The sequence below is a fragment of the Vulpes vulpes genome, chromosome 6 (genome assembly GCF_048418805.1).
Source record: "Vulpes vulpes isolate BD-2025 chromosome 6, VulVul3, whole genome shotgun sequence".
Taxonomy (NCBI): domain Eukaryota; kingdom Metazoa; phylum Chordata; class Mammalia; order Carnivora; family Canidae; genus Vulpes; species Vulpes vulpes.
The window spans coordinates 26,813,167-26,834,018 of NC_132785.1; the positions used below are offsets into that span (position 1 = coordinate 26,813,167).

Below are 20,852 nucleotides of genomic sequence, written 5' to 3' on the forward strand. Positions count from 1 at the left end.
TATCACCAAAATGGTTTTATTTCTGACAACATGCATAACACTGCCAATTGTATTACAATTTGTTTTGATTTTGTTAAATAGTACTTAAGTATGCATTAAAAATATATGTTTACATTTAAATGTAACACTTAAAGAAGTTCTCTGTAACCATAGGCCTTCTCAATATATTTTCCTGCTCTGTATCAAACATAAATAACTTAATCTACAAAACCATAAATAAAACTATTAACTCTTGTGGCCTAAGAGTATATACCGATTTTGGAGCCTGACAAAAATGTCTTTATGATTTTATGAGTAACAACATGCAGGATCTGCAGTGTTTACTATCAAATAAATGACTTATCACAAGTCGTTATTGTTTCCCAACCAAGTCTGCCAATAATGCACCTTTCTAGTGCCCTTGGTAAAGATTCTAGGTGCTTACAGTCAAAATAATCAAGACTAGATTTTTATAATAGTGCAGAAGGTTGTCACTTAAATAATAGTGTTACTTTGTCTGAAGAACAAAAAAATGCTGCTAAAGAGTAAATGCTTATACTATCATTTAAATGGAAGCTAACAAAATCTAAAATAAAATCAGATTAAAATCCTATCAGCCTTGGGAAAAATATTCCAATAAGATTCTGCTACAGGAACAGAATTAACACTATCCTACATTTTCTAAAATTTACTTTGAACCACCACTTTGATTAGTTAAAAGTTTTAAGGGAAAAAATAATGACAAAGTGACCTTAGAAAGGAATACTTATAATTCCTGATACAGAACACTCGATTATTTAGCTTTTGTTTAATGGCTGGAAATTTATTCCTTCAGAAAATATCGTATTTGTTGAAAGAGATTTCCTATTTAGGGATTTATTAGATAAACACTCAAACTATTTTTATGTAATAAACTTCAAAGAATTTTGCATGTCAGAAATGTTTCATTATGTGTTTTTTTTTTTTTTAGGCTGTCATATGTAGAGTATAAAACTCAAAGAAAAATATTGTCAATATTTTCATTAAATTTAAATGATTCATTCAAATGACAATACTAAGCACTACCACTTTTAAATCTAAGTTTCTAAGTTTTATTTTTTAATCAATGCAAAAACAATCTGGTTCATACTGCTAAGTGACAAACTTTTGTTTAAAAAACTAAATATTCTGTGTTAAAGAAGAGCAGATTAGAACAAATCATTTCAAATTTCTGTGCTCTTATAACAGATTCTGATATGTTGTAAGTCTAAATCAAAATTCATAAATGGTGGCTGAAATTCTGTCAACTTTTAGCCCAATACAACACAAATCTATGGTTATTTTGCATAAACAATTCAAAATTAAATTTTATAATGGAAATGTCAACAAGTCATAACTACTACATTACTTCTGATGGGTTCCACTATACTTCAACCAGGCACAGCAGATGTGCACATCTGATAGACAGACTGCTTAGAAAATTAAAGCTATCAGAGCTATAAATAAGGAATACATAAATATGAATACAGCAATGCCAATGCATTAGAGCTGTTAAAAAAAAGTAAGATGTGATGTAAACACATCTGATAGTTCTCTCTGTAAGCCATTTTCCACTGATTTATAAAGCTATGGTTTTATAATTCTTTTAAAAAGGAAAATGTTTCTACACTGCTGCATGCAGTAATTTCATTGTACATTCTTGACTACAATGCAATCTTCAAATCCTCTTGAAGAGCTTGACATATCTCATCAGGATTTCTCCAGAAAGTCAGCTTGTCGTATTTTCAGCAGCCTAGAACAAGAAAGTAAGTTTCATTATAATAAATCCATGAAAAAAGAGATACCATGGAGATATATTTGTCAATACTGCACTGTCATTAACAAACAATTCCTCCTCCACAAACACCGAACCTCTTTCATCAGGATAATGCAGTGCTTTTCACTCTTTGCAGTACATTAGACCTACCTTTTGAACTGACTGCTAGGCTGACAGTGGAAAATTTGTCACATCATCTTAAATAATACAGTTAATGTAAAAATACACCGCTACTTGAAAAACAGACCCAAGCAGACCTTCTCCACACACTGTATCCACCTTATCCAGTCTTTGTTGGTTTGCCTGTTTATGCATGTTTCATTATAGTGTAAAAAGGCGATTAATAATGAAAAAGATCTGTCAGAAGACAGAGGAAAAAAGGGGCAAAAGGGAATAATGAACACATGTCTAATTCTCTTCACCTATATCACCATATACTTTCCCTGATTATTTTGCAGAAATTTGTAGACACCATATAATTCATCAATAAATGATTTGAGACTTTTTTTCTTTTTAAAGATTTATTTTAGAGAGAAAGACCAAGCATGCATGCATGCTCCGGGAGGGGCAGAGGGAAAGCAGCAGACTCCTGGCTTAGCTTAGTGTGGAGCCTAATGGGGATCTCCATCTCACAACACTTGAGATCATGACCTGAGCAGAAATCAAGAGACGTTTAACAGAGCCACCCAGGTGCCCTTGATACATATTTCTAAAAGAAAAGGATTTAAACAAGTACTTTCTCAATGCTAAATATGAAAATGATGACTTTAAATAAATTTAATTTCAGAAATACATGGTAAACTTTTAATTCATTTACATTTCCACTTCTTAATTAAAACTTGCTTTTAAGTTTAGTCTAAGTTCAGAGACCTTTCATGAAAATCCCTTAACATGCTGGGAAAATTGTAGTTAACTCAATCTGAAACACTCTCTTTGCCATTAGCAGAACCTACCATGTTTGTCCAATAGTTGGCTATTCTAGTTAGCCTTTCACTTCTTTGGCTTTATTATTCACAAAGATTAGAAATTAGTTTGAAAAAAAATATCCTTTGTTCTCAATTTTTTTTCTACCCCCTTAAAGGTTCTTATATTTGCTCTAGCTGCATACCTTTAGGCATTCTGTCTTCTTCCTAACCCCATTCTCAGAATCATCTACTTCAAAGACTACTTGAAATAATGCAAACAATTTTAGAGTTTTGAAAAAATTAAAGTACCTTAACTCTAATGGAATTTGTCTAGTCCCATTCCATTATCATACTAATTGTAGAGATTCTCCTCCAAGATGCAGACATTGAAAGAAGTATTTTCACCTGAACTAATTATAATATGCAAGCCATCAACCTTGTAAAGCATTCCTATTAATATGAATGCAGCACTACTTTCTGTTTGGAAGGACAGCACTGGCATCCTAAACTCCAGTTACCAAATTGCCATTAGAGCCTTCCAAACATCCGAAACATTGCTCCTGGGAAAAATCAACTTCGGCAGTCTTGTCTCCCACACTTTGCTTTCCTGTGTAAGCTTATTCCCTCCTTCCTTACTTCTCTCTCAACTCCAAATTCTACAGCTCCAGTGTCCTCGTGCTGTACAAAATGCTCCTACAGTGAGGAGACACATCATTCACTCTAAGGTGTTGGTAATCATATAAGAGAAAGGGCAAGGATTATTAGTATGAAATGCACCAATAGAAGTACAATTTGAGGTACCCTAGCCTTAGAGTAGAAGACACAGGAAAGTAGGTTTTTGCCCAGAATTCCTGAAATCACAATATGTAAATGTTGCTTATACTTCAGTATTAGCCTAGAGGAGACAATACGAATATGCAGTATTTGATAGAAGAATCTTTCATAAAAATGTCTTTTAACAACTGCACCTTAATTAACAGTCCTACTTAGCCTGTGGGAGACACACAAATAACACATCTACTGATGCTAAGAAGTTGACCTAATCCTGTGACACACAACCACCTACTTGATTACTAATTGATTTAAACAGTATCAATATACAATCTGTGAGAAAGACAAAACAAGTAAAGAAAAATTGTTGCAATTTTCTACATTGTTAACTAAAGGAAAAACTGGATGTTTCAGACCCCACAGCTCCTTGCAACATTTCAGGATGTCCCTGATTTATATTTTACACATTCTAAAATAGAAGTACATATAATGAAATTCTAATCAGTAGGCTTTCTAAGTAAAGGCAGAAGAACACAACAGGTACAGTTTTTTCTTACCCTATTTTTAGTACTGAAAGAAACACAAAAAATATGAAATTAATTACCAGCAACCATCCAAAAAGGAGAAAACCATATATGCTTTATTAAGTCTGTAAAGGATGGTCAAGGAAAGCTCACAACGCAGCTCCCAATACCAACCCAATAACAGCAGGCAAGAGAGAATAAGCAGATTTTATAATTTAAAGAGAAGGAACCTATGAAAGGTTATTCTTTAATCCATAAAGTTAAATGTAATATTTTTATTTTTAAAGTAGCATGGTATCATCTAGAATGATGTTCACCAAGTATTGCTGGTTATCCCTTGGGTGGTTCTGAACGATTTATATCCTTCTTTGTATTTTGGTATTTAAATATTTTAAAATTGAGCATTTTTAAATAAAAATTATGTACAGATTTCAAAAATCCCTTTAAAGAAAAAAAAGTCCTAATTAACATTTTTCCTCTTCGCTAGAAACTTTTCAGGATTCTCCTCCCTGCCTGGTTTTATTGAGAAACTGGCATACTGGTTGTTGTTTATAGAGCAGTGTGTTTAAAGAGGCTTTGTGTGAGACCGTTCTTCCATTCAACTAGGCAATGCTTTTTAATTTTATCTTAATTATTTATTTTCCCTCCTATATCTCACTATGGCCCACTATTCTCACTATGCAATAACCAGCATGTTGAAAGCAAGAACGCTATGTTAAGTAGGTAATTCTCAAACTCCTATCCTAATGCTTTGTGCCTTTTATTTTGTCTAAGTAAGTGCTATGCCAAAATACTTCTCTCAGTTTCTCTTGCTGCTAACTAGGTTGTCTCTGGTTCCTTTATGGTACTCAAACTGCATTACAGTATGAAAACTTCATGCTCTTCTGCCTCCCTATTCTCTGTCAAATTCCAATATAACAAAAATTCATGCAGTTGTGGAAGATGTTTATTAAATAAATTCTCTTCCACTAGAATTTCAGAAATTTACCAAAGACTGATACTACATTTTATTTTTAACAACAGAGTTATGAGAGAATACAAAGCCAGGGAATGTTCCCATGCCACAGTCCATTAACTTAGTTCTAATCACATTTCATCTTTTTTAAAAAGCAGGCTCAGATTATTTTTTAGAACTTACTATAGGTAAAAACTTACAGTTAACAACCTGAAGCCAGAGTCCAAGTTTAAATCTCAGCTCAACTACGTCTCAGTAAGTCCTTGGGAGAAGCTGGCCACCATAAGCTTCAGTTTCCTTAGCAGTAAACTACTAACCATAGTAGCAGTACATATCACTGCTGTGACCATTAAAGAAATAATGCAAAGAAAGCTGTTAGTGCAAAGAGACTGATAAAAGGCAAGTAATATTCTTATTATATTTAGTTATTTCTCTGTCCTATGAAAGCATGGTTGAGAGTTTAACATTTAACAAAAGGTTCACATTCAGAATATTTAAGACTACTAATACGAAAGGAAAAATAGACAACCCAGAAAAAAATGGGCAAACTACTTGAAAAGGTATCTTGCAAAAGAAAATGACCAAAAGAACATGTAAAAACACATTCCACCTCATTGGTACTAGGAGAAATGCAAACAAAACAAAAACGCACATAAGAAACTCATACACAATTACCAAAATGACTAAAATTAAAAACACAATAAATATTGGCAAAGATGTGGAGAAAGGAAGAGAAACTCAGATGCTGCTGGTGGAAATAGAAATTGACACAAATACTTTAGAAAACTCTGGCATTATCTATTCCAGTTGAAGATAAACATAACCTAAAACCAAGCAACTTTACCAACAAAAATGCATGCATATATACGTATCATGAGTCATTAACAACTATGATCACACACAGCAGCATATTTCTAATAGTCCCACCCTGGTGGTACCTGAATATCCATTCACAGTAGAAAGGATAACGGGTATATTTGTGCAACAAAGCATGATATGATTGATTATTCCAGTGAAAGGGACTGTATTACAGCTACATACAACATGAAAAAAAAAAAAAAAAAAAACCTCTGGGGTGCCCGGGTGGCTCAGCTGGGTAAGCATCAGACTCTTGGTTTGGGCTCAGGTCAAGATCTCAGGGTTTTAAAAACAGAGATCTTCAGAGAGTCTGCTTAACATTCTCTCTCTCCCTCTTTCTCGAACCTCCCCCTGCTCATGTATGTGCTTGGATGCACTCTCCCTCTCAAATAAATAAATCTTGAAAACAAAAAACAAAAAACAGGGCAGTCCGGTGGCTCATTGGTTTAGCAGCGCCTTGAGCCCAGGTGTTGATCCTGGAGACCTGGGATCAAGTCCCATGTCAGGCTCCCTACATGGAGCCTGTTTCTCCCTCTGCCTCCGCCCTCCGCGCCGACACCATGCTCCAGTTCCTGCTTGGATTTACTTTTGGCAACGTGGTTGGAATGTATCTGGCTCAGAACTATGACATACCAAACGTGGCTAAAAAACTAGAAGAAATTAAAAAGGACTTGGATGCCAAGAAGAAACCCCCTAGTTCATGAGGCGAATTCCAGCACTGCCTTTTGGATGCATTGATTCTGCTGTTCTTGAGGGCCTCCTTATCATCTGAACCAGAAGCTTTTGTTTTAAATTCCAGCCTCAACCATTTTCCTCTTTGCTAGATCCTGCCTTGCCTGAGAGCACAGATGGGGCCAGAAGTTAAGAACCACCCTTTCCATCTTCCTCACCTCATCCCTTCTTCCTCCCAGCCACTTGAGAAGGCCTGACTGGAATTATGGTGCTAGATTAGTAAACGTGACCTTTAAAAAAAAAAAAAAAAAAAAAAAAAATCTCTGACAAAAAAAAAAAAAAATCTTCCTGACATCTCTGCCTCTCTGTCTCTTATGAATAAATAAATAAAATTAAAAAAAAAAAACATAAACCTCACATCCTCACAATTCTACTCGTAAATGGAATCCAAACACCCCCCCCAACACACACACAAACTCCCAAAATAAAGAGGAAATCAGATCTATAAAAAGAGAAGAAACTAATGGTTGCAAAGAGGAGGGAGAGGAGTTTGAACAAATTGGGTGAAGGTGAGAGGGAAAAACAGGTTCCAGTTATGGAATGAGTAAGTCACAGGAATAAAAGGCACTGCGTAAGGAACACAGTCAATAATACTGTAATAGTGATATCACCAGACAAGTGGCAGCTACACTTGTGGATGAACAGATAGAATATACAAACCTGTCAAGTCATTAAGTCATACACCTGAAACTAATGAAACATTAATGTGTCAACTATATTAAAAAAAAAAAAAACACTCTCAAACATAATGTGAAATGAAGAACCCAATAAAGACCTCTATGATCCTGGTTTACATCAAATTCAAAACTTTTACAAAATTAAACTGCAGTGTTTAAAGACCCATGTTTAGTCAGTAAAACTGTTAAAAGAAAGCTCCTACCATAAAAATCAGAACAGTAGTTATTGAAAGGGGGAGCAGGACAGCCTAGGTGATAGGGGAGCTCAAAGGAACTTTAGGGCTCTGGCATGAGAACTGTACAGATATTCTCTTTATGACAAATTTTTGCTGTGTAAATGTGTTTGGTTTACCTTTCTGTGTTAGATTTAATGAGAAAGTTTAAAAAAAATCTCAAAAACAACCCAAAGCACTGGAACTTACTGGGGACTGACTTAATCTTAGATAAATTACATGTATTATATAGTTTTGCTTTCTCAAAGAAAAGAAAAAAGGCTAGAGAAAAGTTGTCTGTCCTTGGACAAGTTTTCAGAAGGATTAACTTGAGTATCAGCATCTGTGATGAGTTAGTTACATAAACAAGGAAATAAAATCATCCAAGATCTTAAATCAGTGTCTGGAAGCAAGAGGGAATACACCTTTCCTGTTCCTAATGCGAGCAATTAAGAAATGGCGGGTATGAATTTGAAAAAAAGATAGTCCTCTGGGCCCCTGGTAGCAGTGCAGCCAACTGGCCTCTGCAGTCCCTTCGTCTTAGATCTCAGAGCTACTATGCGTCCTTCTTCCCTCTTCTTGAAGGAGAGACACTTCTTCACAGCCAGGTAGCCCTACTGGCCAGTTTCCTTCCTGTAGAATCCAGAAGTACAGAATCCCAGCCTTCCTTCATTTTGTCTGGGACCCTTTTATTGGGGTTAGAGATGGTTGACTACATCTATGAATCATATACTTCATCTCACCAGAGCCACCACTCTGGGGTTTCTCTCCAGAGTATGCTCTTTGGGTAAGGCTGAGAATTTTCCAGATCAATTGCTGGTTCCTTTTTTCTTAACCAGTTCCTTCCTCGATTTCTCATTCCTCTTACATTTTTATTTAAGTAGCAAGGAGAAATCTTTGCTACTTTCCATACTTTGTTAGGAAATTTCAACTAAATATCCAAGTTCATCACTTACAAGTTTTATTTTTCTTCCAATAGTAAAATATAATTCAGCCAGGTATTGTCACTTTACAGCAAGGACAATCGTCTCTCTGGTGTTCAGTATGTTCCTCATCAGATCTCACCGGAAGCCCCTTTAACGTCCATTATTTCTAGCAACATTCTGCTCAACATGATACATGTATTCGCTAAGACAATTAAAGCTTTCTCTAAAGCTCTTTTCTCCTTTCTGAGCCCCTACCAGAACTGCCTTTAATGTTCAAAGTTCTACCAACACTTTCTTCAAGGAAAACTGGGCCTTTTCTATCACGTGTGTAAAATTTTCCAATTCTACCCATTACCTAATTCCAAAGCCACTTCCTGACTTGCAGGTATTTGTTACAACAGCACCCCACTTTCTAATAGTGAAATCTGTATTAGACTTCTAGGGCTGCCACAACCAGGTACCATAAACTGAATGGACTGAAACAGGAATTTATTTTCTCACAGTTCTAAAGGCGAAAAATCCAAAATCAAGACGTCAGAAGGCTCTAGCAGAAGATCCTCCCCCTGGCTTCTTCCTAGCTTCTGATGACTGCCAACAATCCTTGGCTACCATTGCAATCTCTGCCTCCACTGTCACAAGGCAATGTCTGTGTCTGTGTGTCCACATGGTACTCTCCTGGTGTATCTCTGTCCAAATTTCCCTTGTCTTATAAGGACATCAGTCATTAATCCACTATCTCATCTTAATTTGATTATACCTGCTGATACACAATTTCCAAATAAGGTCACATTCACAGGTACGTATCTTTTTGGGCACAGACACAATTTTACTTACAACACTAGGAAAATTCTAAACACAGCTGGAGACTTCTGTGAAGACACAATGTAGTCCATGATAGTAGCAATGCTTGTAACTGAACATACTAAGACTCTGGTTTTCAGAATTTCTGATGGTGACAGAAACTAATCACATTTAAGCAGGCTCTTCCACATAAATTCCACTCATCATTTTCTATAAAGCATCTTTCCTTAGAATAAACATACAAATCTCTAACCTTTAGTGCTTCAGTGGCCTTGCGAAGTTCCTTAATAACCGACGATAAAGCTTCTGGGTTAATTCCTTGTTCACAAAGCCGTACACAAATAGACAAAGTTTCCATATCTAAGCCAGTATTTAGAATTCTTGAAATTTCCAGCAGAACTGAAAAAGATACAGAGGATATTTAAAAAAAAAAAAAATTACATTTAAAAATACGTACACAGTATTGTTTTTAACTCATATAATATTGCAAGTACCAAAAACTAGCACAGTATCCCTAGATTTTGAAATTATCATGTAATACTGTCTTGTTCTCTTACTTAGCCTAGCATCAGAAATACACTTATACCCTCCCTCCACATAACTGCTTTTTACACTTTGATTTATATTCTACAACTCATTTAATATCTTAAATATATGCATCATAATGAGTAGTATTATGAACATTTCCCCATTTTTAGTATGCTTTTACAATATAATTTAGTCTTATAACATTCCATTTTATGAAAACATCTTATATTACTTAACTACTCTACTATTTAGGAGTTACTATTTAGGAGTTAAGGGTCTCATGTTTTCCCCACTGAAATAATCCTGCGATAAACATCTGTACATACTAACTATATTTTATTTCATTAGGATAAATTCCTAAAAGTGCAATGCTCAGTGATGTACATATTTAAGGCTTGAAGTGCTTAGAAACTTCTACAATTTGACAGAGTAATCACGTCTGTTGAAATCTAATAGTAAAAAATGAAAGCTTATTTTTTTAACTTTTTTTTATAGTACTTCATTTTATTGCAGTTTATAAAAGTAATTGACCTAAGAAACACTAGCAAAGAGAAGCACAGAATGTAAATACACTGGCTCCATTACATTTTGTTTTATGGTGGTTATTCCCCAGAGCATGTTTAGAATTTGTTAAGTCAATGGTCAACATATTATATATGGCTGCCTGTATTATTTTCCCTTGGCAGTATACTTAGAAAGTTATTCCCCATGCAAAGATTTTATAATTATATACCAGGATTCCCTTCTATCACTTCAAAGTTTGTTTCCCGTCTGCCTATAAACACTTGAAGATTTAACTCCCTGGAGTTCAGGTGGAAGACAGGATTTAACTTTATCTCCCTGAAATAAGCCCATTTCCTCAATACTATTTATTGAATAATCTCTCCTACTATTCAGCTAAAATGCCACCTTTATCACAGGAAATTCCCATTTACCCATGCATTTGTTGCTTCTGTCAGAACCACAATTTTAATTACTAACTTTTATCAGCATGTAGAAGGTTAAAGATTCTGTTATCTTTCCTTTTCATAAGCCCTTTCGTTCTCTCAGTGAACTTAAAAATCTTAGTCAAGGGGTGCCTGGGTGGTTCAGTCGGTTAAGCATCAGACTCTTGATTTCAGTTCAGGTTATGATCTCAGGGCTGTGAGACAGCCCTGCATTTCCACACTGGGCATGGAGCCTGCTTAAGATTCTTTTTCTCCTTCTGCCCTTCCTCTTTCCTTCTTTAAAAAAAAAAAACAAAAAAAACGTATCAGACATTCATTTACATCTCTAGAGTTTTGAGTTTTTTAAAAAAATATGTCTTCCGTGCCTCTACTTAACTTTTGAACACATGGAGAACAGTTCAATGTCCTTGTTTTGCTGATTCTAACATATGTGTCAGCTTAAGGTCTGTTTCAACTGACTGAATTTTTCTACCATGGGTTGTTATTTTCTGGCTTTACATACTTAAGAATTTTTTATTAGATGCTTGACATTGTAATTTTACCTTGTTGGTTGCTATTTTTATATTTCTATATACATTCTATATTTTTAATATTTATATACATATTCTTGGGTTTGGAATGAGATGCAGTTACCTGAAAGCAGTTTGATCCTTTTGAGTCTTTTAAAATTTATATAATCAGGATCAGATGCCTGTTTAGTTCCTCACCACTGAAGGAAGACCCTCCTGAGTATTCTGTTTTGCAAATTATCCCTGTTCTGGTCTCTCTGGACTCTAAATTCCTTCTGCTAACTTAGGGGATCCACTGGGTTCTACCTAGGTTCATAGCACCCCTCAACCACATTGATGCCTGGTAACTCTCGGAAGGTACCAAGAACAGATAACTTGTGGGTTCTTTTCATTTACAGTCTGGGATCACTGTCCTTTACTACCTGGTGTCCAGGGTCTTTAAAAATATTATTCCGCCTGAGCTTTTTGTTTTTTTTTTTTCTTCTTCAGGTAGGAGAGTAAATAAATCCAGTTTCTGTTACTTCATCTTGGCTGAAAGCTGACAGCCCTTTTCATTTCACTTCTTCACTTTTGATATCCTAACATATCAATACTGCTCTTCAGTTGTATGCAGGCTGTAGTTCTTGTTATCTGCTGAATTCATTTCAGTAACTCTGTTTTGAGATTTCTTATTTTCCCCTAGTAACTGCTTGTTCAATAGTTAAATGCTTTTTTATAACCACTCATTTTGTAGCTGTTGTTTCTGCTTTTACCTATTTGAAGCTACACGCTTGTCACTGGCTATTTTTGAAATGTGTGTTTTCTATTTTTAAGTATATGCATGCAGCAAAAGAGAGTGGTTAAGAGTCTGCTCTCTAGAACCAAAGTACTTGAGTTCAAATTTCACCTTCATTACTTAGTAGGCAAAGTAACCTTTCTGTGCCTTTATTTTACAATTTTGTGAAATAGGAGTAGTAAGTACTTACTTTATAGGATCAGTGTGAGTACTACAAGACACACTCAGAATGCTGTGTCCATTGGCATCTCGTGCTCAAAAAGAGCTATTACTAATACCTTCTCTCTTTTCAATGTTTGTGTGTGTTGCTTATGTTTTGTATCTACCTTAGCTACTTAGTAGCTAAGTAGATTTCTGGCTGGAAATTCATCTTCCACAGATTTTTCTTGATGTCCTCAATTGGTGAAGCATTCTTGGGATAGGTAGTCTCACACTGGTCTCAGCCCTCTGGATCAGACCTGGTGGAAGCACACTGGCTCCAGACCCATAGGACACATGGATGGTACTTCCCAATCCCTGGCCATGGCAGATGGCACATTTCTGGCCTCCAGCTTCAACCAGGCACACAGGACATGTGGATGGTACTTCCCAATCCCTGGCCATGGCAGATGGCACATTTCTGGGCCCCAGCTTCACCCAAGCAGCACAGCATGCTTTGTCAGGTTTCATTCCCAGTCTCCTGCTGTGGTTCCCATCTGCTCCTCTCTTTGGGGAAAACCTTTCTCTTTCTAAGCAGGAGATTTTTGCTTTCTTGAACATGGCTGTGCTGATAATTGCATTTTAGTATTTCCTGTTATTTTTATATGCTTGGAGCAGAAAGTTTTAGCCAAGTGCTCAATCATCATCAATTTTGATAGTGAATCACCAATTTCTTTAATTTTTAGTTTTGTTTTCATAAATGCATTCTACCTTGCTTTGGTATATTCTAAGTGATTAATGTAGATATTCTAGAATATACTTATTTTTATTTTGTAGCCAGCCATCTTAACAAATCCTACTGATGTCTTTTAGTTAATTCTCTTCTGTTTTCCAATTAGATAATCATTTTACCTACAAATAATAGTTTCATGTCCTTCCTAACAGTCTTTTTCTTTTTTTATCCTGCATTATTTGCTAAAACTTTTGTATCAGTGGTTAAAAAATAAATAAGCGAAAGAAATGCTTTTAACACTAATGTTAAGGATGATGTTAATTTCATATAACTATTCCTTGGCGTGTTAACGTACTGTTTTCTTTCGCTAAGACTTTAAAATTAGAAGAAAAGTGTTGATTCTTATGAATTCTTTTTCATCAAACACTGAAATGACCAGGCAGCTTTCTGCCTTTGACATAGTAAGAGTACATTATATTGACAGACTATATTCACAGCTGAAGAACAGTGAGCTTAGGAAATCCCTACTTTAATAGTAAGCAAGTTAGTAAACTTGCTCTTTATCTGGAAGTAGATGTTACCTCATCCCTCAAGTTGTTCACCGTAAATACACCCTTGAGAAACCGCAGGAGGAAGGCCTTGCCTTCTCAGCCTATAGAGCAAGACTGTTCAAGTAGGCTCAGGGCTCACAAGCTGTATCTCCCAATAGTGACACTGCATGACTTCTGATGCTAGGCTTGAGAAGGTAATATGGCTTCCTCCTGGCAATCTCTTGAAGCATTCTCTCTTGCACCCTAGCCACCAAGTGAGAAGAAACCCACAACAGCCCCTGCTGCAAGCCCAGATAACATGTGTCAACTAGAAGATATGCGAGTGAGAAAGCTTTGGGATGACTCTAGATTCAGCACTAACTGCAATGCATTAGAGACCTTCAATGAGAATTACCCAGATAAGCCAGGCCACCATATAGAACTGAGAGAGACAAGTACTTGTTGTTTTGTGCCAAGAAGTTTGGGATGGTTTGTTATGCACCAAGAAAAATGAAAGCAGGTACTCTGACCCTGCTCCCAACTCTCCAACATTACCAACATGAGCATCATCATCAACTATTCCTGACAAATTCTCACCAGTTTTCTCTGCGTGACAGACCCTGGTCTATAAATACTGTTTATTTCTGATTTCATGCCTTAGTTCATGCTTTTCTCCTCTGCCTTTTCTCTTCTCCCCATGTAATTCCATACTCTCTCTCTCAGGTCCATCTCAGGACTATTTCTTTCCTTTAAGCTTTCTTATAAAATCTATGTTGATCTTTACCTCCTAACTTCATAACCTATCTGTAATAAGTACTTCTGTGGTGCCTACACTACATAATTGATACTTATATGTATTTTGTGCCATGTTACTGTTGGAAATACAATTGTGAAAAAAGACAGATATGGTCCCAATACTCATGGAATTACTGTCTAGGAGAAATAGATATTAAAGTAATAACTGATCCTAGTCAAAAGGGAAATAAAGAAAGAAAAGCATACCTCCAAAACAAATTATAAGGGCATCTTACATAGTTGTGAAAGACAAGTGTTTAGGAAAGACTTGCCTGAAGAAGTGACAAGTAAGCTCACACTTCAAGGATGAAGAGAAATCAACCTAACACAGAGCTAAGAAGTACAAAGAGAGTGAGTGTGAAAAAAATAGCTTGTGCAAAAATTCCTGCATTAAAGAGAACTTGGTAAATTCATAGATCTGAAAGGTTCTAAATGTGGAGGCAATGTAATTGCAAGGAAAGCACAGGTGTAAAATACGAGAAAGGACAGGCATGAACACTCACTAAGTCTCTTTGAAGATTTCAGAACTTTGGTGAGCTACTAAAAAATATAAAAATGAAAGTATGACAATCAGATTTTCATTTTTACAAGACCCCTGTGGCATAATATAATGATCCCGGAAAGAGGCAGAACACCCGTGGAGAGGGAGTCAACTTACTGCCATCTTAGAAGAGAGATTAAGTGGTCAAACCTGAGACAAAGGAAGAAAGACTTAGTGAAGGACAGAAGGGAGGGGAGGTGAAACAAAGCAAGAATGATTCCTAGGTTTCTTTCTTCAGTGACTGACTAGACTGATAGCAGAGAGACTATACGTCCGTTTCACTGACATGCCTTGTATACTGTGAACTTTCTTAACTCCTTCTAACTTACTACCTGATATGTACTAAAGCAGCACTACACTGAAACCCTCTGGTGAGAAAGAGGTTCCTTTTAATCACATTTATAACAAGTATAATTATTAGTAGTAATTGAAGCCATAAGGAAATTTTTAAATTTTAAGATAAAAATCAAAGTATAAAACTATCAATGAAGAGTACCTAAAATTTCAAAACATTGAAAAGCAAAAGAGGTAAGTGAGTACACTGGAGAACAGAGAGAGAGGCAGTATAGAAGACTGACATTTTTAAGAAGGAATCTGGAGAGAATGTTGAGAATATAAAAATGAGAGGAAGGGACTGACACAAGACCTTATACTAAATCAGGGCCAGGGTATCAGTCGGGCTTCTTTCAGAGTAAGCCACACAGATAAACTACAAGCCTATCTGCTCCTGAAGTATCATTTTCAAAATGCTTTCGCTTCACAAAAATAAAAATGTTTATAGCTGAGTTCTACAACCCTGAAATCATGCAGATCCATTAGATTAAATTAGCTGATTCTAACGCAGCCATTAGAAATGACAAATACCCACCATTTGCTTCGACGTGGATGGAACTGGAGGGTATTATGCTGAGTGAAATAAGTCAATTGGAGAAGGACAAACATTATATGGTCTCATTCATTTGGAGAATATAAATAATAGTGAAAGGGAATAGAGGAGAAGGGAGAAGAAATGGGTAGGAAATATCAGAAAGGGAGACAGAACATGGAAGACTCCTAACTCTGGAAAACGAACTAGGGGTGTGTAAGAGGAGGAGGGCAGGGGGTGGGGGTGACTGGGTGGCGGGCACTGAGGGGAGCACTTGACGGGATGAGCACTGGGTGTTATTCTGTATGTTGGCAAATTGAACACCAATAAAAAATACATTTATTATTAAAATAAATAAATAAATAAATTAGTTGATTCTAGTAGTGATAGGAGGAAAGTAATAAGATGATGAGAACTACACTAATCCTGAGAGAGGGTACTGGACTCAAAAACTTTTGGCACTCAAGGCTAAACTTAAGTTCAATGAAACCCTGCATTAACAAAGTTTCAAATGATAATCCTATTTGGGTAGTTCTGTTTAGCCCCTTTAGGCAAGCTGAAATTTTGTTTCTGGGAGTGAATGTGGAGGAGGGTGAGATTATAAAATGACAACATGGGGGCGCCTGGGTGGCTCAGTTGGTTAAGTGTCTAACTTAGGCCCAGGTCATGATCTCAAGGTCCTGGGATCTAGCCCAAGGCGGGCTCAGTGCTCAGCAGAGGAGTCTGAGTCTGCCTCTGACTCCCCAGCCTCTAGTTCCCCGTCCTGCTGTGAGGGTATGTGTGCGCCCTTGCTCTAATAATTAAATAAAATAGTTTAAAAATGAGGGGATCCCTGGGTGGCGCAGCGGTTTGGCGCCTGCCTTTGGCCCAGGGCGCGATCCTGGAGACCCGGGATCGAATCCCACGTCGGGCTCCCGGTGCATGGAGCCTGCTCCTCTCTCTGCCTGTGTCTGTGTCTCTGCCTCTCTCTCTCTCTCTCTGTATGACTATCATAAATAAAAATAAATAAATAAATAAAATAAAATAAGAACATGTAGAATTTTTACAGTTCAGTTTATGATCAATTATTTACAGTGTGTGTTTTTAGTGTGTTTACCTTTGTGTCTTAATTATTAAACATGGAAAAGTTTTCCATTAATTTTGCAGTAATTCAACTTCATATTTTATGTGACTGTCTTGGACTCCAATTATGGCATAATACCAAGGATTTTCTGGAAGTTTAGAGTTCTAATGGACATGGTATTCCCTAGCTGCCGCATTTAACAAATGTTGATTCAGTGCCAACCTGCGGCCTTTTTATCTTGAGATTTGTGGACTAACTGTATATGAAGGAGCAGTGTTCTCTAAGTCATACAGCCTCTCAATTTTTATTTTTTAAAAAAATCTGTATTTCTTCACTTTTTCCTGTTCTTACACTCTCAATAATCTTCATTTTACACACACTCCAACCAGTGAAAATATTAATGACCCAACCAATAGTCAGTTCTCATTTGTACATCAATAGTTCCACCAGTGATAAATTGGGAGTTCTCCATTCAAACAGGATTTTGTGGCCGTATAAATGAGGAACCTAAGTATAGCCATCATAAGAAAATTGACAGAAGTGGGGCCTCATACTCTACTCTTTAAAAGACCTACCGGCTTCCAAGCAAAGATGTAAGACAATATAACCATCACTCACTTTTTGAAAGTTTGTCTTATTTCACTTTGCTTTTATGGAAGCCATACATTAGTAGCTATTTTTGCTAACCAAAAGAAATCCAATAAATTTTTCTTTTATGAAAATAGGCAAAAAGTGAAAATAGTGTTGAGTGTTTGTTTACGATAGGCCATTAGAGCCAGCACATAACCCCAGCATTTATTGTTTGTTACTGCCAAGCTCCTTCCCCAGGAACTAAACTCCATCTCTTGCCATGAAGCTCCCAGAGCCTTAAACTAGCGTCTGGGGGCATCTGTGCTTTATCTCTATTTATTTTGTGCACCTGTTAACAAGATGTGTCCTAGGGCATCACAAAAGCCTAAGAAAGGTTATTTTTTGGGGTCTGAGAATGCTCAAAAAAATTTCCAATTCGTATTGGCTCTTCACTTTACATAAGCTTAGGAAAGGTTTCATGGGACCAGTCTGCTTCCAGATAGCTGGGGAAACCTATAATGTGGTACACTAAGAAAGAATGGGAAATAGGCTGAATATGATGTTAATAAAATTCTGGGGTGCCTGGTAGTTCAGTGGGTTGAGCATCCAACTCCTGATTTCAGCTCAGGGTTGATCTCAGGGTCATGGGATGGAGTAGAGCCTTGTTCCTCTCTCTCTGCCTCCACCTCTAAAATAAATAAAATCTTTAAAGAATAAAGTCTGTTTTCTTTTCAGAGAAACAGCAAAATAGATACTTGGTAAGTAAAAAGTTAGATGCAAACGTTCTAATGTACATAGTTCTTTGAAAAGGAAAGCAGAGCAGCCCCAGTGGCTCAGCGGTTTAGCGCCACCTTCGGCCTGGGGCTTGATCCTGGAGACCGGGGATCGAGTCCTGCGTCGGGCTCCCTCCTTGGAGCCTGCTTCTCCCTCAGCCTGTGTCTCTGCCTCTCTCTCTCTCTCTTTCATGTATAAATTAATTTTAAAAACCTTAAAAAAAAAAAAAAAAGAATGTAAAGGAAAGCAGCAACCTGTGCAGAAAAAGCCAGAAATCTTACTGGAAGCCCTTTAAGGAGTGACTGTATCAGTAAGGGAAGCCAACAGGGAGATTCAGCAGGAAGGCTGGCACAACTGAAAACTGCAAAGTTTCTTTCTTTCTTTTTTTTAAAGATTTATTTATTTAACTTACTTTACTTACTTACTTATGAGAGTGAGAGAGAGGCAGAAACACAGGCAGAGAGAGAGGCAGGCTCCATGCAGGGAGCCTGATGTGGGACTTGATCCCCGGACTCCAGGATCCCGCCCTGGGCCAAAGGCAGGCGCCAAAATCGCTGAGCCACCCAGGGATCCCCCAGAGTTATGTTTCAATAGAGACGAAGACTCATGTTAGTAACCCCCTGGAAAATGCAAAAAAAAAAAAGGCAACATTCAACATCCATCAAACCCATAAGTGGATGCGATAAAATGGAGACAACGGAGTCCGCAAGTAGTGGGATGTACATGTAATACAACCCAAAGGTCATGGTAACTATTTTTTTGCTTTATCGCCTCTGATACGCCTTTGCTTTGTGGTCTTAAATATTCACAAAGTTGTTTTGGGAGGAGGTGACCTCACTTCATAGAAAAGAAAGAAACGGGCTCAAAGACGTCTACATAGCTTGTCTCCCCCCCGCCCCCGCACGGGGAGCAGTGTCAGAACCGGCATTCACTCGAGGGTAGGGACAACCTGAGTCCAGGGCCCGTCGTCTTCCAGCACGTGCGCGCGGGCCACCCACGTGCCTCGGAAACAGGTAAAGCGGCGCACAGCCTCAGACGCCCGCGGCACCTGCTCCTCGACGACTCGGAGCGCTCCTGAGGGCGGGGCGCCTCGCCCGCTCGCCGCACAGTGAACAAGCGTCAGGGACAAAGGACATCGCGGTGACCAAACGCACAAGGCCGCTCTCCACACGGGGCTTGCAGTCTTGAGGGCGGCTCCCTCCCGCTCGGGCCTCTGAGGAAGCGGCGCCCCGCCGGGGGGGGGGGGGGGGGGGCGGCGCCCGGAGCCCGCCGCAGCGTGAGGCGCGCGGGGAGCGGGTGGGGAGCGGGCGGCGCGCGTGAGGCGCGTGAGGCGTGTGGGGGGCGTGAGGCGCGGGGCGCGCGCGCCCGGCTGACGTGGCGGCTGGAACGCCGTGCGCGCGACACAGCACGCCGCAGCCCAGAGAGCGCTCTCGAAGGATGGCACCCTCAGCGCCACGGCCTCGGCGGGTCCCCTGGGAGGATCCTCGGAGATGCCGTCCGGGGCCGGAAGTGGACCTCAAGTCCTTCTTGGCTTCCCGCCGCCTGGGGGCCCTGGCTGCGGGAAACGGAGACAAGGTAAAGGCGGGGAGGGGAGAAACGGGCACTCACCGTCCATGGTCTCCCTCACCGCGTTGAGGTTGGCCGCCGCCGCCGCCGCCCCGGCGCCGCTGCTGCTCGCCATGGCGGAGGCCGCGGGAGGCGGGAGAAGGGCCTGACCCGGAACTGGAGCGCCGGCCTCTCTCCCGGGCAATCACACCACGCGTCCCCCGCTCACGCCGGGCAGGCTCCGCCCCTCGCGCTCGTCGCCGGCGTGAGGCTGCGTTGATTTAAATTTGGAGCCTCGTTACTCTGCGCGGAATGCGGAGCGGGGAGTTGCCATTCGAATTTGCTACGCGGCCTCGATGCGATTGGTTGGTTCGCGGACGGCGGTGCGACGCGATTGGCCAGTTCCCCCACGGGGCCTGTGCGCTGGTTGGCCTAAGACAGCGCGGAAGCGGGGAGTTAAAGAGTCTATGCCTGTCGTGGGAGCTGGCCTGGCCCCCCGGGAGCGCCCTGGAGTCGCCTACTGGGGGGGCTTCCTTTTTTATACGCACCGCTAGGTACGTTCTCTGTAGCCCCGGGCCTTTCCTCCTGTCCTGAGTTGGAGAGCCCCGTTTTCCTCCCTTGCCGACCCACCTGCCCGCTGTCCCCCGGGGGGGGGGGGGGGAATGGGAGCAGCGAGGGAATAGGTGCGGAAGAGGGTGGGGGTGGGGGGAATGGGGGGGGGGGCGCCAAGCTGTGATCGCTTAGGACTGGGAGTGACACTGGCTGGAGTGTCCACCTCTGCTCTTCACCCCCAAGGAAGCCAGCAGCTTCAGCCTTCCAGAAGTGGATCCTTTCTCCCTAGTCGTACCGACCCCCTTTGGGCTGAAAGTAATGCAGTCTTGCCTTCTACCCTGGACGTCTTAGCGCAAGGAGGATGTGTGACGAGAGGCAACCGAAGGGCGGTTAGTCTCCTAGCCCTAATCAGCCGTGCTTTGGGGCTAAAGTGGAAGAAAGACACTCGTGCTTAAGCTTCCTTGTCTCGTATACATCTGCCTGCTGCAAATAATTGTTGCTCAGCAGCTGTCGTTTGATAGGCAATTGCTGGGATATCCGAAGTATGTTAAGTGTTTGGAGACTTGAAATAAGGAATAAAGAAACTATAGGTTTTAGTTGAAACTATAGCCTTTTAGTTGGAAAGAGTTTTGTGCCTCTAGTCCCATTTCGTTGCTTCGAAAGCGGACCTGACTGAGCTCATTCATATGCGGTTGACTGCTACTTTTGTGCTACTTAGCTTCTCTGAGTTTAAATCTTCTGCAAAATGATATCCCTAATCATATCCCGTACCTCTCTAGTCTTCAAGGTTATTTCGAGGATCACTTTAGAAAATGTATGTGATGCCTTTTGTAAACTATAAACAACCCAAGA

General features: G+C 39.4%; 3 protein-coding genes across 6 annotated transcripts in view; 2 read left to right on the forward strand and 1 right to left on the reverse strand.

Annotated features, from left to right (window-relative positions):
* Positions 1-19,823, reverse strand: MZT1 (mitotic spindle organizing protein 1). Its single transcript, XM_026017705.2, has 3 exons — positions 19,512-19,823; positions 9,389-9,534; positions 1-1,750 (listed from the first exon to the last, which is right to left on the reverse strand). The coding sequence occupies exons 1-3, from the start codon at positions 19,582-19,584 to the stop codon at positions 1,727-1,729; spliced, it is 243 nt and encodes an 80-aa protein (XP_025873490.1). The 5' UTR covers positions 19,585-19,823; the 3' UTR covers positions 1-1,726.
* LOC112934302 (short transmembrane mitochondrial protein 1) lies at positions 6,332-6,617 on the forward strand. The gene has a single exon (XM_026017706.2). It carries the CDS (start codon positions 6,348-6,350, stop codon positions 6,489-6,491), a length of 144 nt encoding a protein of 47 aa, XP_025873491.1. The 5' UTR covers positions 6,332-6,347; the 3' UTR covers positions 6,492-6,617.
* BORA (BORA aurora kinase A activator) overlaps positions 19,222-20,852 on the forward strand; it is a 26,519-nt gene continuing 24,888 nt past the window's right edge. For 2 of the 4 annotated variants that reach the window (XM_026017704.2, XM_072760691.1), the window contains exon 1: positions 19,222-19,478. In XM_026017704.2, coding sequence (XP_025873489.1) covers positions 19,341-19,478 — 138 coding nt within the window. In that variant the 5' untranslated portion in view covers positions 19,222-19,340. Of the gene's footprint in view, positions 19,479-19,713; positions 20,003-20,852 lie in introns of those variants that run through there. The other 2 variants (XM_072760690.1, XM_072760692.1) reach the window with 2 other exon arrangements.

Coding starts and splice junctions, on each gene's coding strand:
- MZT1 (XM_026017705.2), bottom strand. CDS start 19,584: ATGGCGAGCAGCAGCGGCGCCGGGGCGGCGGCGGCGGCGGCCAACCTC. Junction 9,535..19,511: donor GGTGAGGGAGACCATGGACG/GTGAGTGCCCGT, acceptor TATCTTTTTCAG/TTCTGCTGGAAATTTCAAGA. Junction 1,751..9,388: donor AGGCCACTGAAGCACTAAAG/GTTAGAGATTTG, acceptor TTCTTGTTCTAG/GCTGCTGAAAATACGACAAG.
- LOC112934302 (XM_026017706.2), top strand. CDS start 6,348: ATGCTCCAGTTCCTGCTTGGATTTACTTTTGGCAACGTGGTTGGAATG.